Source organism: Triturus cristatus, chromosome 9 (genome assembly GCF_964204655.1).
Source record: "Triturus cristatus chromosome 9, aTriCri1.1, whole genome shotgun sequence".
In the NCBI taxonomy this organism is placed as follows: domain Eukaryota; kingdom Metazoa; phylum Chordata; class Amphibia; order Caudata; family Salamandridae; genus Triturus; species Triturus cristatus.
This window is the reverse complement of record NC_140592.1, coordinates 34,512,763-34,530,601: the sequence shown is the minus strand read 5'-3', so window position 1 is coordinate 34,530,601 and position 17,839 is coordinate 34,512,763. Positions and strand designations below refer to the sequence as shown.

General features: G+C 46.4%; 1 protein-coding gene across 2 annotated transcripts in view; it reads right to left on the bottom strand.

The window, feature by feature from the left end:
- LOC146797319 (laminin subunit beta-1-like) overlaps nucleotides 1–17,839 on the bottom strand; it is a 398,209-nt gene that overhangs the window by 64,810 nt on the left and 315,560 nt on the right. For both annotated transcript variants that reach the window (XM_085624319.1, XM_085624320.1), the window contains exons 23-26: nucleotides 17,045–17,269; nucleotides 10,496–10,710; nucleotides 6,560–6,656; nucleotides 731–1,109 (exon numbers count right to left, since the gene is read on the bottom strand). In XM_085624319.1, coding sequence (XP_085480445.1) covers nucleotides 731–1,109; nucleotides 6,560–6,656; nucleotides 10,496–10,710; nucleotides 17,045–17,269 — 916 coding nt within the window. The remainder of the gene's footprint in view (nucleotides 1–730; nucleotides 1,110–6,559; nucleotides 6,657–10,495; nucleotides 10,711–17,044; nucleotides 17,270–17,839) is intronic.

Below are 17,839 nucleotides of genomic sequence, written 5' to 3'. Positions count from 1 at the left end.
GCAGGATCAGCCCCACTGTGCAGGAACACAAGCAATCCCAGACCGGTTTAGGACTACTTGGGCCCCATCACTAGGGTGCAGTTTGAGTCCCATGGAGCAGTTAGCAGGGGATCAATGTCTGGGCATACCTGTTGACCTTAGGGCTTTGCATTAAGGAAAAAACACAAGTCATGGGTAAATTGCTAGCATTTTAATCTCAGCCAGGGGCAATTACTCCGGGCTGCAATTCAATCCATCTCTTTTTTGGGAAGGCCCAAGTAGGCCGAGGGCGGTCTGGAGATTGGGCTGTACTGCTCTTAATAGAGCAAGACCAAGGCGGATTGGCATATGGCTGGTTCCAGTCAGAGGTGACATGGTGGGTAAAACGCACTGAACGGCATTGTGGCCCCTAAGTAATTACCAGTGACTGAGATTAATTCAAGCATTCTGCCCATCACGTTTTGGTTTAAGTGAACTTTTGCAGAGCGCACTACGCTGCACTGCACTCCTACTGTCAATGAGCACTGTAAATGACAGGTGGCACTAATACCCATTTTTAAGATAATCAATTTACTGCTCTTGGAGAAATCGAACGCTTAGTTGACATTGTTAGGGAGATCACAGCAGATGTCAGCACCTGGCATTAACTACTGGCCCATCTTTCCAGATACAGCTGAAGTTTTTGATTTTCTTGCCATTGTTTACCCCTGCAAATCCCCAAAGACAACCATTCATACAAAAGGGAACTTGCCTTATCTCATTCAGCAGTTTTGCCATCTGGTCCAGCAGCAGAGTGCCCTGACTGCGTCCATCTCCAATCAGCTGCTGGATCCTTCTAAGCTTGTCCTCCAGGTCTCGGATGCGACTGTTGCTGATTTCTGGAGCTGGGCCGCCGGCCAGCAGGTCCGCCGCCTTCTGTTTCAGCAGGTCCAGCTGTCGCAGCAGCTGAGACACAATGGCGTCCCAATGGGCAAAGCAAGGGTGGCAAGCAGTACAGGTAGGAAAGTTGTCCTGGAAGCCACGGTTGCACTGGTCACACCGCTGTCCTGTGAATCCTTCATAGCATAGACAGCGCCCGGTCAGACGGTCACACTGCGGTGTCTCAGAACCACGGCTGTCACAGTTACAGGCTGGGAGACAAAGGAAAAGAGTCGAAAGGCTGTGTGTCACAACTAGAAGTGGTAAGGCTGTGTGTCACAACTAGAAGTGGCAAGGCCAGGTGTCACAACTAGAAGAGGTATGGCCATGTGTCACAACTAGAAGAGGTAAGGCTGTGTGTCACAACTAGAAGAGGTAAGGATGTGTGTCACAACTAGAAGTGGTAAGACTGTGTGTCACAACTAGAAGAGGTAAGGATGTGTGTCACAACTAGAAGTGGTAAGACTGTGTGTCACAACTAGAAGTGGTAAGGCCATGTGTCACAACTAGAATTAGTAAGGCAGTGTGCCACAACTAGAAGTGGTAAGGACATGTGTCACAACTAGAAGTGGTAAGGCCATGTGTCACAACTAGAATTAGGAAGGCAGTGTGTCACAACTAGAAGTGGTAAGGCCAGGTGTCACAACTAGAAGTGGTATGGCCATGTGTCACAACTAGAAGTGGTAATGCCATGTGTCACCACTAGAAGTGGTAAGGCTGTGTGTCACAATGTCACAACTAGAAGTGATAAGGCCGTGTGTCACAACTAGAAGCGGTAAGGCTGTGAATCACAACTAGAAGCGGTAAGGCCATGTGTCACAACTAGAATTAGGAAGGCAGTGTGTCACAACTAGAAGTGGTAATGCCATGTGTCACCACTAGAAGTGGTAAGGCTGTGTGTCACAATGTCACAACTAGAAGTGATAAGGCCGTGTGTCACAACTAGATGTGGCAAGGCTGTGAATCACAACTAGAAGTGGTAAGGATGTGTATTACAACTAGAAGTGGTAAGACTGTGTGTCACAACTAGAAGAGGTAATGCTATGTTTTGCAACTGGAGGAAGCCCAACAGGGCAGAATTCAGGAAGGTCTGACAGCAATGTTTTACGGCACTACGGCTGTTTCAAAAGCAATAAGGGATTCTCTATCGAATGCATGGGTTTCCAACCTTTTCTGTAATAAGAGCTACTTATGTTCAATGAAAATCATCCCAGGCTACTAATATTGCTCGTGTTGTACTAATGACAACATGAGCCATGATTACAATGCTGGCAACCCCATGCAAGACTGTCAGAAGTGTTCGCCTCAGCGCATCCTGCTGGGTGGCCAGCAGGAATGTAAAAAAGGTTTTCGCGATTTGGAATGTCTCTACTGGGATAATACGTAAGAGCCATAGCTGCAATGCCCGTGGCACCAAAGTAATAACATGAGTAATACGTTTCACCAATGCCACATGAATTTGTAAATTTAACAATTTTCTGCAAACACCAACTTCTTAAAAAAAGTTCTAAAAGTATACACATTTTCATCTCAAATACATGCTTTTCAGTGTTCGTATAATATATTAATTAAACCAAGTGACAGCTTCTAATTTAGTAGTCTGGGCTGCACACAAGAGCACCATTTACCGGTAGCTGGATAGTTATAATAGCTCACGAGCTACTTGTTGGAGAGACCTGACCTAAGGCATTAGGCACTCTAGCTTACAATGGTTATTTGTTAAGAGATATGCACAGGGATTTCTTTGATCCAGAGACGTTTGCGTTTCAGTACATTGCGAGCATATGTGCCGTTAAGGTGTGTGTATATTGGTCTGTCTGTGTGTACTGTTCCTTTCTTCACTCCCTTTGAGTTTATCGTCTATATCAGGCAATCGATGACATCAGAGCCCTGCCTAAGAGTCACTCCTTATTTGTTCTAAAGCTTATATTCCATATGTTGTCCCACTCTAGGCCCTTCTCCTACCTCGCAGCCAAAACCTGGAACGAACTCCTGGTCAACATCAGACGATCCCCCAACCTGCACATCTTCAGGAAGGACCTCAGGACCCGGCTCTTCGACTAATCCAGAGCTGCCTACGATCCCCCCCGCCCCCCCCCGTAGCACCTTGAGACCCTCACCGGTGAGTTGCGCGCTTTATAAGCCCCTGATTGATTGATTGATTGACTCCTTGTTGTCTTGTTGTGTTGTGAGCTACAATGGTCCCAGGGCATCCAAGAGGGACAGCATTGGCCCTTAGGGACAACAAGAACATGATATGTTAGAATGCTGGTAAGCTGGTCACGGTAGTAAGGAGGCAGGGGGCGATGTCCCTCAGTGACTTCCCCAGAAGCCAACGCAAGTTGGGTCCCTTGATTATCCCTGTGCATTCACCATGACCAAGGCATGCACCCACTTTCTACCTTCAATCTGACTGCCCTCTCTCTCTCTCTGGAGGAGGCACTCCAGAGAGAGAGAGTGCATAAAAAATACTGAGAAACAGTGGTTCTCAAATGCAAGAGGTGCTTTGTAAGTAGACCTCCACTGGAGTGTAGGAGGCACAGGTAGCCCTGGACCCTGTGTGTGAGTAAGCTTACACACCATCTCTCATAGAAAGTATGGAATAATGAGAAGAAACTCTAGCTGGGAAGCTACTTAGTACTCTTTATTTTTAAATGGCTAACCTGGCCTTGACTGGGACATTTCACTAGTTTAGAATTCTAGGGTTAGATAGTGCGATATAATATTTACCTAATATTTTGCTGCACAACTGCTTTTTCATAGAGACATATATGTACTACTAAAAAATATCCAGTCTCCATTTAAAGCACATCATATACCAGACAAGGGACCTCCTTTAGGGGTTGGCAGAGTGGAAGGACCTCAGTAGACCTACAGTCCTCCCACCTGCCACACCTGCGGGTACACTGCTCTGTTGAGAGTCAGGGAACAGCTTGGTTACTGTTGGCGGAGTCTCCTCTGACAATAACCCTTGACACAGGGGTCCGTCCGCTAAAGGACTGCTGGTCATAGTGATGGTAGTCCCACCCAGTTGAAAGCCGTATCCACCATGTGAGGCACGGCTAAAACAGGGAGGGAAGGTATTAAATGGTTCCTATGTGCAGCAAAAAGTACTCTGTGCTTCTGAACAATTTACTTTTTCTTAAGAGAAAGCAAACTACTGCACTAGGGGCTTCAGGGTTGAACATTTTAGAAATAGAAGCTGGTTGAGGTGGATACCGTCACAACAGGGGAAGTACTTTATTCGAGTATCGCTGGGCTTCAACACTGAAGATTCAGGGCCTGATTTAGATCTCGGCGGTCAGGTTACTCCATCATAATGGTGACGGATATCCTGTCCGCCGAAATGTAAATCTCATCGGATATAATGGGATTTATATTTCGGCAGACGGGATGTCCATCACTGTTGGGGCAGAGTAACCCGTCCACCAAGATCTAACTCAGGCCCTAAGTAACTGAAGTTGGTATATGTGGTTAGGTTCAAGCAAGAGCAGCATATTATGTGAGCATTGCGGGGGCTTCAGCACTGAAAATTATTTAGCATATTGTTTGAGTGACTGATTTCCAACGCTGTTCCCTTGTCTTTGAGGGGTTGCTCTGTCGATCATGTGGGAGAAAGATTAAGACACAGAATCCACATCAACTGGTGTAGCATTGTCATGCTCAGTGCTACGCTGCCCGCACTCAGATGACCGTGGCGCGGACGCAAAGTGTGGGCCCTGGTCTTTGTGGGCGCAGAGATGAAAGGGAGCAGAGCAGATGAGGCCTAGACGTGCTCCTGCCACGCTATGCTACAAGCATTTAGACCAGGAGAGGGCTCGTTTGTAGGAGTGGCCTGACAGCACTCCTGTCTGCAAGACATACTGTTCCTAATACTTTAAAATACACTTAAAGTGGGCTTTATTTCTACCCAGAGAAGGATCGCTTTATCACCTCGTGCTATTGGCTATTTGGGGCCAGATGTACGACCCTATTTTGCATGGACAAACGGGCTTGCGACCCGTTTGCACATGCAAAATCTAATAGGGCCATGTACAATTCCTATTTAGCGAGTCGCAATTTTTTAGCGACTCGCTAAATAGGAATTGCAAGTCGCTATTAGTAAGGGGCGTTCCAAGGGTGTCCGTTCCTAATATTGAGTCAGAAGCCTACGTAGGAATGTTTTACGACTGCAATTGCGGTCGCAAAACACTCGCAATTTACCACCCTCAAGAGGGTGGTAGAGCACTCGCAAATGGGAAGGGGTCCCCAGGGGACCCCTTCCCCTTTACCAATGCAGGGGAAAATATTTTTTAGGGGCAGGCAATGGTCCCACGGACGTCCCTTCCTAATAGCGAATCACTATGCCATGTACAAGTGTTTTGTGACCACATATGCGGCTGCAAAACACTCGCAAGGACCCCTCCCCTTTTGTGAGTATGTGAGAAAATATTTCTCAAGAGCAGGCAGTGGTCCCAGCGGGTGGGTGGCAGCACTTCAGATATCTTTTTTAATACTGGTGGAGTTAATTCGGGTGGTGGTGTGGGAGTGTGGCAGGATGCCAGTTTTCTTGGGTGGGGTTCGAGGGATGGCCAGTGGGTGGTGGGGGTGGATGTTGGGACCCCAGGTGTTACATGGGGATTAAATATATTAGTAAGTTCTTTCAATTGGATACCTTCACATGTGGTTTCCTCATGACTCTGCTACTCCAATGTAACTGTTGGATGCAGGAGTAGATGATTTTGGGGGTCACACCTAACATAAAATTGCAGATTGGTAACAGTAAATAAAGGAGATGCTTTTCACATCAGAGTTCTGAGTGACATTATAAACAACTCGAAATTTGCTCCTGTTGTCTATTTGATGTCACTCAGAAACTCTCAGTGAAAACCATCCCCAGTCTATAATTCTATATTCATGAATGCCTTTTTCTACATACGTTGGGACATTAAATCCAGACCTTCAAGTCTTGCCAATGCTTCTTGTAAACAGTCATAAAACGAAATCTTGCTTACAATGCTACATTAATGGTTGTTTTCCTGTTTGACTGCACTTCTTGACCTTGTTAATGTTACTCAACTCTACAGAACAAATAATAGCTCCAGTTCCAAAAACTTAACAAACTTGAGGTTGAATTTAAAATATAACTGTTGAAATAAAAAAGAAACCATGGTCGGGGTAGTCTTCCTTCTATTTCCATTGTGACCAGAGCTTGCAGGAGGGACCATGAAGACACCGCAGAAGCATCCAGGAGGAGGATAAGTTAGGGAGGAACAGGGATTGGGGGTCTAGGCTAATGTGCATGTGCTTTGAGAAGGCAGTGCAAAAAGCAATGAGGAATGATGTTGGAAGAACATGGGGCACAAAGAAGAGAGACATAGCAAGGCCCGTGGAAGGGGCGGGCGTAATGGTGAAGGTAGCACATCAAGTAAAATGAGACACAATGGGGGTTCTGCCCTGAAATGGACAGTGGATCAGTGCAGCCAGCAAAAGCACAAACCTGACAAATAATTTTCCTTATAAAAGTCACTCATCAGATTGATTTCAGAAACCTACAAACTGTCATTCATAACTAAAATATTGAGGAATTGGTTTGTCTTTTCAAATTGATATTGATTAGTTACAGGGCTACTAATGCAGAGGCGAAGCGACAATGGCTATTTAAACCCACTTAAGGGCTTACCTTGGCACGCCACACTTGGGTCACCCCAGTAATTCTCCTGACAGTGGTCGCAGACCCGACCTCCAAACCCAGGGCGACAGTGGCACTGTCCAGTGAACTGGGAGAGAGAAGAAGCAAGGAATAGAAATGTAAACATTCCGTTTATTGGACCCTAGAATGTATGTGTGTATTTATTATGTACATATGTAAGTATGTTGTATTTCTATAGTGCGCATAAAGCAGGGAGCAGCGGAGCGCTGTACATCGTCAAAGACAAGCATAAAGTCTACAAGTGTTAGGAGAAGGCGCTGGTTTCTGGATGGTTAATGCATTGTTGTAAGACAGTGGGTTATTAGTTGAGGGGGTACCCAACTTTAGTAATAATCACAAACCTTGTCAGGGTGAACCCTTAAAGTCACTAAATTAACCTGAGCTCAACTTCCTGGTAGCGACGGCATAGAATAGGCAGGCTTAACTTAGGGCAAAGTGCAAAGTATTAATGCAGTACTGAACCAGTAATAAAGTTGAAATGCAGAGCAGTAAAAATCCCAAAAATAGAGTAAAATGTAATGAAACATTACCCAAATGACAAAGTCTATTGATGGGAACAGGAGATATGAAATTTTAAAGTTTTAAGTAGAAATAATGCCAAGAAGCACTAAGTGCCAATGATAGTCAGTGGTCGTGGTAGAACAGGACCTAGGAGCAACTTGACGCTGACCGCGCTGGAGTGCGGGTCAGATACGCAAACGCGGTTCATCCTGGTCAATGATTTCACCTTCTGGCTTAAGTCCTTTTAGTCCCAATCCACCCAGGAGTGCACTTCTAAAGCCCCCCAGGACCTCAGGGGAGGCACTTAGAGACTCGCGGGGTGGTATGGAGAGACCAGTAGGAGGGCCAGTCCAGGTCCAGTGGCCACTAGTAGGCTGGGCGGTTGAACCAAAGGCGTCTTGTAGCTTGTTTTGTCAGCCTTGGTGTCCATGTCTTTGTCATGGGTATAAGATGGAGGGCAGGTCCAGTCTTCTAGGCTCTTCTCAGGTCTCAGACAGCAGGTTTGGTCCTCTTCTGATCTTCAAAAAGTCCAGGTGTGTTCTGGAGTGGGTGCTTGGAGATGTCACACGTATGCCTTGCATGAGCTAGTGGGTGGGAATGACCTCTGGAATACCCTAAGGACAGGGGTAAAGATTCCTGGGGCTAATCCTACCCACTTTGGGCATTTGTAAAATGGCAGAAGGCTCTGGGCACATTACACGCGGGCTCTGAGTGCTGGGAATGTGTGGGGAGTGTTCAGTGCTAGTGTCCACTCACATCTAACACTAAAATCCAGTTTTAGACAGTCTCTGTGCCCTCAACAAACTCACAGACAAAAGCCTGCTAGAACAGAGCTAAGCTTTCAGCAACTAGACAGTGGACACACACACATTTTTTCAGCATTCGGTTTCTCTTCTTTGAAGTGCACTCCAAAATTGATATGTAAACCCAGCAGACCTGTCCAACAGGTCTTGGTACTCCAGCTGGACATGACACAGTGATGTCAACAAGAGGCCCACTATGATGAAGCCAGTCTTACAGGGGTACAAAAGAAGGGTGCAGGTCTGAGTGTTAGCTATAAAAGCTTGTGAGAGGGTAGGCCTCTTTAAAGTTAATCAAGACCATGAGTCCAGTACACAGGACATCCTGTAATTGGAAGCAACTGAGGATGACGAGGGAATGGAGAATTTCCAAGCCCACTCCCAGCATGTGCAGTGACACCATTCGAGAAGTGCCAGTTAGAAATACGGTGGCACCCTGGAGGAAGTACTAGTGAGAAATATGGTGGCACCCTGGAGAAAGTACTAGTGAGAAATACGGTGGCACCCTGGAGGAAGTACTAGTGAGAAATATGGTGGCACCCTGGAGAAAGTACTAGTGAGAAATACGGTGGCACCCTGGAGGAAGTACTAGTGAGAAATACGGAGGCACCCTGGAGAAAGTAGTAGCGAGAAATACGGTCGCACCCTGGAGGAAGTACTAGTGAGAAATATGGTGGCACTCTGGAGGAAGTACTAGTGAGAAATACTGTGGCACCCTGGAGGAGTACTAGTGAGAAATATGGTGGCACCTGGTAGGAAGTACTAGTGGGAAATACGGTGGCACCCTGGAGGGGAAGTACTAGTGAGAAATACGTTGGCACCCTGGAGGAAGAACTAGTGAGAAATATGGTGGCATCCTGGAGGAAGTACTAGTGAGAAATATGGTGGCACCCTGGAGAAAGTACTAGTGAGACATACGGTGGCACCCTGGAGGAAGTACTAGTGAGAAATATGGTGGCACCCTGGAGAAAGTACTAGTGAGAAATACGGTGGCACCCTGGAGGAAGTACTAGTGAGAAATACGGAGGCACCCAGGAGAAAGTAGTAGTGAGAAATACGGTGGCACCCTGGAGGAAGTACTAGTGAGAAATATGGTGGCACCCTGGAGGAAGTACTAGTGAGAAATACTGTGGCACCCTGGAGGAGTACTAGTGAGAAATATGGTGGCACCCTGGAGGAAGTACTAGTGTGAAATACGATGGCACCCTGGAGGGGAAGTACTAGTGAGAAATACGGTGGCACCCTGGAGGAAGAAATAGTGAGAAATATGGTGGCACCCTGAAGGAAGTACTAGTGAGAAATATGGTGGCACCCTGGAGGAAGTAGTAGTGAGAAAAACAGTGGCACCCTGAAGGAAGTACTGGGGAGAAATACGGTGGCACCCTGGAGGAAGTACTAGTGAGAAATACGGTGGCACCCTGGAGGAAGTACTAGTGAGAAAAACGGTGGCCCCTGGAGGAAGTACTAGTGAGAAATACGGTGGCACCCTGGATGAAGTACTAGTGAGAAATACTGTGTCACCCTGGATGAAGAGCTAGTGGGAAACACGGTGGCACCCTGGATGAAGTACTAGTGAGAAATACTGTGGCACCCTGGAGGGGAAGTACTAGTGAGAAATACGGTGGCGCCCTGGATGAAGTGCTAGTGAGAAATACGGTGGCACCCTGGATGAAGTACTAGTGAAGTACTAGTGAGAAATACGGTGGTACCCTGGAGGAAGTAGTAGTGAGAAATACGGTGGCACCCTGGAGGAAGTACTAGTGAGAAATACCGTGGCACCCTGGATGAAGTACTAGTGAGAAATACGGTGGCACCCTGGAGGAAGTACTAGTGAGAAATACGGTGGCAACCTGGAGGAAGTACTGGTGAGAAATATGGTGGCACACTGGATGAAGTACTAGTGAGATATACGGTGGCACCCTGGATGAAGTACTAGTGAGAAATACGGTGGCACCCTGGATGAAGTACTAGTGAGAAATACGGTGGAACCCTGAATTAAGTACTAGTGAGAAATACAGTTGCACCCTGGAGGAAGTACTAGTGAGAAATATGGTGGCACCCTGGAGGAAGTACTAGTGAGAAATATTGTTGCACCCAGCAGATATACCAGTGGGACGTGCAGTGGAACTCTATAGGAAGTACAGTGGGGCATGCAGTGGCATTATACAGGAATTGCAGGTAAGTCATGCGGTGGCACTCTACAGGAAGTGCAGGTGAGGCATGCGGTGGCATTCTACAGGAATGCAGGTGAGGCATGCGGTGGCATTCTACAGGAATGCAGGTGAGGCATGCGGTGGCAACTTGCTGTAAAATTGAAGGATGTTCAATGTGAATTTTACACCATTCCTCTTCTTTTTTTTAAAAAAGTAAAAGACTTTGAGACTCAGTTCCTCATGTTTAAGTGTCTGATACATATGTGAATGAACATTGCCATAGTGCTAAATAATAGAAAAAATAAACCATGGATGTTAGGTCATTCCACAGCGACATCAGATGGCAAGAAGGTAGAGAACAGCGCTAGGCTTTTCACTACAACAACTCTTGGCCATGCTTAGGAGCATTAGAAGAGATGCCATGGCACATGAAAGGTACCCCCTCCACTCACCATGTTGCAGTCTCTTCGCAGCGAGTGCGTAGGGTTGCAGGAACATGACTCACACCCAAGAATGGCTCCAAAGTTCCAGAAATTGGGGGCACACTGGTCACAGTTCTTCCCAACAATGTTGGCTCGGCACGGGCAGTGCCCGGTCACCCGGTCACAGTAGCAGGTATCGGTGGTGCAGTGGGAAGGGAGAGTACCCTGCTCATTGCATGTGCACCCTGAAGAAAGGACATTAAAATGCAAATATTTGATATGGCCATGCTCTGTTTCTCCACATTTTATAAAGTCAGATGTATTTGATATTACATAAGAAGCCCAGGTGTGCCCTGGTGTAAGAGGCACCCATTCGTAGGAAGGGTTCACTTCTTCAAGGTGTCAGGCTACGGAAGTCACCATCACTAAGGGGCAACCAATGACATATCTGCATCCCTGACAGGCACCGCCCACATCTACCACCATAAACAAATCAAACTATATCTCAGAAACATCAAGAAATATTAAGTCCTCCCATTTGCATAACTAAGTCAGAAGTATAAAGTACCCAAAATTAAGTGTAACTCAAATAAAGTTTTAACAAAATAAAGATTTTATTTATACTTTTAAAGAGAGTTCAGCAGTTAGCACGGGGTCATGGCAGGGTCAATCGGATGGAAGTCATATAAAACACAAGATTGTAAATGTTATTGGCAAACATGTCATGGTGAACACAAAAGAGGTACTTAAAGACAGAGGAAAACTCAGATATGAAAGAACATGGGCCAAACAAACACATGCTCCAATAATGTGGGAAATACTTTGGGAAAAGGGACATTTTTGGGCAAATACGATTTTAAGCCTTATTTGAAACAGGGGAAGACTTTTATCATTTAAGTGAGTACAAACCGTGAGTAAATACTTTGACATACACCTCAGTTCCAGAGTGGATGTTTTTGGCTTTTCAATGTTGAAGTACAAAGTGCATGTTTTCTAGTCGATGTATTTAACTCAATATTTTCATAACTCACATTTTTTAAGTAGATATTTTAACACAGAACCAATGCAACCTCGAAAGGCTTGGACACATTACTCGTCATTATATGGGGGATAATCCATAATCTACAGACCTCACAGACCATGGGCCCAAAGCAATAGAGGGCATCTTGAGACCGCGATAGAGTGGCATACCAGTGGTGCCAGGGGCCCTTGCTCCATGGCATAAGCAGCACATTTCGCCCCCTCTGTGGATGGGGGGGGGGGGGTCCTCATGACAGATCAGTGTGACCAGGACAGATTTGCAGTAGACTGTTACGTTATGTTATTTAAATTTATAGCGCGCACGGCTACTCCAAGGAGTGTCCCGGCGCGAGAGGGCAGGGGAGTGTGGCTGTGGAAGGTCATGTGGTCTGTTTGCTTGTGTCAGCAGCTCCACAGGTCATTTTCTGTCCTCAAGCAGGGGATGGAAAGGAAGTGAGAAGTGTGGTGCCAGGCAGGCGGGTGCCAGCCTGAACAGCCTTCCTACTCTGTAATTCTGAACGTGATTCTGACATGGCGCCCACCCACTTTGGGCGAGTTCATTTAATCAGTACCAGTTTTTGATTGTAATATTTTATTACAAGTGAGTGGTGAAGTCATATTATTACAATTGAGTTCTGATGTCAGACTATGCCTGTTGTAAGGAAAGGCCTCTTTCTTGCATGATCATTCTCAAGTTTTTGGACTGATGCTGCTGGTTTTAGGACTCTGAAGGTGCACTGAGTCCGGCCAAACAGTTCTCCGGGCCGGTCTTCTGACTCTAAAAAGTATATGTGTAATTGGCACACCCACAATTGGCATAAGTAACTTACTTATAAGTCCCTAGTATATGGTGCCAGGGATATCCAGGGCAGTGCTTACTTTGTAAATTATTAAATGCCAGGGCTCTGACCAGGAAGCCACTGCAGCTTGCACCACCCATCGCCTTCCTCACCGCTGCCAAAACAGCTACTAACCATCTCTCTTGCCTGCAAGTTCAGATTATTCCAGGTCCCTGAAGCTAAAGGAATGGCTGGGGAGGCAGGGATTAGCAATTCTAATGTACATTGCATTCATAAACTACCGTTGTTCTGCTCATCTCTAAATTAGATGAGCAGCGCCACCATGTGGTGGACAGTTCTAAGTTGACAATTAGGTGCCGGTGCCGAGCACCGGAAACAAATTAAGTGCCGGTATTTACCACCGGAAAGCTCCGGTTCAAATTAAGCACTGATCCAGGGCCTGTAAGCTAAACTGTCCCTTGTGGACTGTAGCAATCACTGTGCCACCACGCATGTGACAAAGAACAGCATGACGCCCAGCCCGCCACTGCTGACTGGCAGAGCAGTTTTTACACTGCTAAGTCGAATTTGCCATTTAAAGTAAGGGCAAAGCCCAACCCTTTCTTTCTAATATCTTTAAGTCACCTCTAAGGCAGGTCTACTGATCCCTAACGGCAGGCTGCATTATATTAAAAAACTGGACATGTGTTTTAGTAACTATACATGTCCTGGCAGTAAAAACCCAACATTGTTGTTCTTCGGGGATCTCAAACAAGAAGTTCTGTAAGGCATGCAAGTAGTTTGGTACGCCAATCACTTTATAAAGGGCTGCTTTGCCCATCAATGACAAGGGCAGGTGTTGCCAGTGGATCGCATCCCATTTGAATTCCTATAGAAGCCTGCTCAGACTATGGTCATAGAAAGGGTGACCCTCCCAGGTGAAATAGATGCCAAGGTATCTGAGCACTGTTGTTTCCCTTGGTATGGGGCAGTTCCAGTGCGCTAGTGGGTATATGCAAGATTTGAAGCAATTCATACGGAGACAGGAGTAGTGCTCGAATGCTGCGAAACTCTCCAAAATTCTATTAATTGAGTTCTCAGGCTCTGCCAGATATAAAAGGACGTCATCCCCATAGAGAGAGACAAAATCCTCCCACTCATAATCCCAGAGAAGGTCCCTAATCAGAGCATCTCTCCTAATCCAGTTGGCCACCGGCTCCATGGCTATCGCAAACAGGATTGGGGGGACAGTGGGCCACCCTGCCTCGTACCCCTCCCCAGGGGAAATTCCTACGATAATGTGCCATTTACCCAAACTTGGACTGTGGGACAGGAGTACAGCAGTTTCACACAGGCTCGGAAGGTGGGGCCCAGGTCCATCCATTCCAAGACCGCCTGTAAGTGTGGCCATTCCGCTGAGTCGAATGCTTTTTTGGCATGCAGTTTCAACAGCACGGCCGTTTATCTCAGTTGTCCCTCCCTGGCCAAACATCCGAACACATGCCAAAGGTTTTGTCTAGTGCACCTGTAGGGCATGAAGCCTGATGCATCACCTGCATTAGGTAGCTCGCCAGAACGCTCACCAATAGTAATACTGCTTATTTTAATTTTCGGTGGCGGATTGGCTAATGTGATAGATGCCTAAGAGGCTGTCAGTCATTACTTCCTAGGTAATTGCAACAGGAATCGTTAGTGTGGACTCTGCATCGGAAGTCACTATACCGGGAATGCCTTTACATCGCACATTCTCAGGTAACTTTGTGATTAGTTTTTCAAATTCCCTGACCTTTTTAACTTTTGGGATAAACAGCCTCCTCGACTTCCCCTTTCTGTTTTTTTTTTATTACCACTCTTTGTATTCAGGGGTGTAAACACACCCTTCTCCATTTTTCCTATAATTAGAGGGAACCCATTACCTTTTAATCCCTTTTTCCTATATGTTACTGCACTCCTAATGCCCTAAACTCCTGTATATGTACTTTAAACAAACATGCATATATGTATGCACACATACATACATGAACTACAAATGATTTACAGACACACACATACATAAATATGCATGCATATATCACATATTTCTGCTGTGTATATATATGTGTGTGTGTGTGTGGTTAATGTTCTGAGAAGGACACACGTACCACTATAAAAGTCATATAAAGTCTTCATTTCCAAAGCCTCTTCACTTTAAATATTTTTCCAGAATTCGCCATGTAAACACATATAATCAACAGCCAAGCCAACACGTGTTTTGCGAGTGTCTCACTTCTTCAGGGCTTCTAATATTGAAATTCAAATAAGAACTTCCAGTGTTCGATTCTTCCTGTTATCTCGACCAAATCATTTAAAGTGACATTTATCATCTTGTCTCGGCTGTTGCCATTATCTATTTCCTGCTTGAAGAAAAGTCGCCCAAGCCCCAGACAGAGGAGGTAACTCCAAGAGTCAGTTGTCTGTCTCCCTGTTACAGCCACAGGGCCATAAAAGCGGAAGAAGCCCGTAATGTTGAGTTGGTAGCCAAGAAAGCCTGATTGTTGCTGACTGCCAAAGTACAGCCTGGGAGACCAAGTCCCAAACCTCAAAAGTTGTACACGAGGCTGGTGGACCCAGGAGAGTCGTTCTGAAAGTTACCGCAAGTTAAAAGGAACTGCAGGTTTTGTTGTAACCATAGACCACTGGCTGGCCTTCACACAGACTTTGAGGGACATTGACCCTTGAGACCAAGGGGCTCGTGGACCGATGGGATGGCCACAGGAAGGACCTCGACACTGGCTCAGCATCCTTGAGCATCTTCAGCATCCCTTGCATCAGGACCACACCATTGATTCCTATGCTGGTTTGTCCATAGACCCTGGCACTGGAGACTACTTTACGTGCGAGATAACTGTTCTGTTGGACCTTATTGGTTCCCGTGACTGGCTCTTTCTAGAGCGAAAATCTGTGATTTATTGATCCTTTAAAAATTCATATCTCTGGAACCTCTGGTGGATTTTCGTCGCTGAGGTGTCTATTTAACGATAAGAAATCTAACTATTTTTATAAATTGGTGTTGGAATTTTATTGTGTTACGTTTTCTTCTTATTCACCTCCTTTGTGCTTGTTCCATTGATAACGCCTGACAGCTCTGAGCCAAAGCGACCCAGGACTGAGCTACGGTTTTGCAAATGAACCTGACTGGACCTGATACAAAATTGTAACTTTATTACACAGTGAGGCCGCACAACATTATAATAATCCACATTTGTAAAGCGCGAACAATCACCCGTAAGGATCTCTAGGCGCTGGGGGCCGTCGGGAAGATTAAGCAAGGTATTGCCCAGAGTCACATGGTGCTGGGCTAATCTGCCGCCAGCGCCGGGGATCGAACCGTGAGCTCCTGGGTTTCGGAGTCAGCCGCCCTGGCTGCTGCGCCACACCTCTTGCCATATAATTAACCACTTTCTTCACACTTGTAATAAGAGAATTAGCTAGAGGAGTATGCCGAGATATCAGTAATAACTACATTACCTGTCCGTATCTATCCCTTTAGCCATTTAAACCAGATGCTGAGGGCTGGGTGGTGAAGATTTATAATGTGCGAGTGTTGTAGTCCCTGCTAATAATGCTCTGTATCCTCCCCTGAACGCGGTCTCTGGAACCGGCCGACAGCCCCATCCTCAGCTTGTCTGACTATGTCAACTAACCTTTTATTGATTCAAACAGCTGAGTAAAGCACACTTCCTGGACCGTGGACTGAACATTGAGTTCAAGCAGGGTCTTGCATATCTCCTCAAAGGCCAGTCTTCTTTCAACAGCTCCAAAGTTTGAGGTTGGGGAGGAGCATCACCCTCCTTAAGTTATACCTCACCTCCCTTCTAATCACAGCCTCAGTCAAGATTAAACCTCTCATGCTGAGGAGTCCAGTACTGCCCTCAACTGCGGGCATTCAGAGGGATTAGCAAACAGAGCGCTTCATTAATATTCATCTACTTGAAGCCACTTTAGCGCTGTGACAGATTAGTACATGCGTTGGGGCGCAAAAACACTGATGCAGCGGATCGTCGATGCTGTACAAAAACTGCATCCGTGATGACAGAAGATTAGTGCATCTCTCTGCATATGTCATATGAAGCACTTTGGGTCATATTTACTAAGCCTTTCTGCTAGTGCAAAGTCAGGCAAAGTGGCACATAGCGACACAAAATGTGGAAGTGTATTTTCTTTACAGCACAAAAACTTTATTGCAGTGAAAGGGGTCCTTTTTCTTGGAGTAAACTGCACTTTGTGCTGCTTTGTTCCACTTTCTGCAAAGGGGTGCTGCATGGATAGTATTATTGCCGATCAGTGCAAGCACTCATCATTTTTTATCCAAAATCCGATCGACTAAGCTTTGCATAAAAACATAGGCAGGCACAAAGTTAGAGAAATGTTTTACATTCTACAAACATTCAACAACTTGCAAGTCTGATGCACTGTACAGCACACATCGAATAAGTGGAATGTTAACTAAACTAAATTGGCAGAGGATGTTATGCTGGAATACTACCCTTCCACTACAACACCTATGCTAGACATCATGCATACAGCTTTGCCGCATTGTGCAAAGGTTGTGCGTGGCACGAGACAGCCTGTTAGTCTGCCAGTGCAGTAGATGAGAGGAGCAGCAGATCTTGCCTAACACAGGACATAAGCAAATAAGTAAACATGCGATAAAGGAGGGAACTCCCCTCATTTCAGGCTTATGCCCCATCATTTATCTTTCAAAGCTTTTATAAAAAATGTTTAAACAAAGTTCACTTACGTCGACAGTTACGCTGTAAGGCATTTCCATAGAAGCCCGGCTTGCACTCGCCGCAGTTCGGTCCATCGGTGTGGTAGAGGCACCTCAAACACTGGCCGCTCTGGGGATCACAGGACTCGGGGTCACTGGGGTCGATATTATTGTTACACTGGCACGGGCGACATTCACCACCATCCAGGTCTGGGGTTCCAAAGTACCCGGGAGCACACCTGTCACAACGCGTACCTATAGGAAGGAGGAAAGGGCATGTGACCCAGGGATGAAGGTCTGACCTCCAGGAGGAAGGGTTGACCCAGTGATGAATGCCTGACCCAGTGATGAATGCCTGACCCAGGGATGAAAGTCTGACCCAGGGATGAAGGCCTGACCAAGGGATGAATGCCTGACCCAGGTATGAAGGCCTGACCAAGGGATAAATGCCTGACACAGGGATGAAGGCCTGACCCAGGGATGAAGGCCTGACCAAGGGATGAAGGCCTGACCCAGGGATGAAGGCCTGACCAGGGATGAATGCCTGACCCAAGGATGAAGGCCTGACCCAGGGATGAAGGCCTGACCCAGGGATGAAGGCCTGGACCCAGGGATGAAGGCCTGGACCCAGGGATGAAGGCCTGGACCCAGGGATGAAGGCCTGAACCCAGGATGAAGACCTGAACCCAGGGATGAATCTCTGACCCAGGGATGAAGGCATGACCTAGGGATGAAGGCATGACCTAGGGATGAAGGCATAACCCTGGGATGAAGACTTGACACAAGGATGAATGCCTGACCAAGGGATGAACACCTGACACAGGG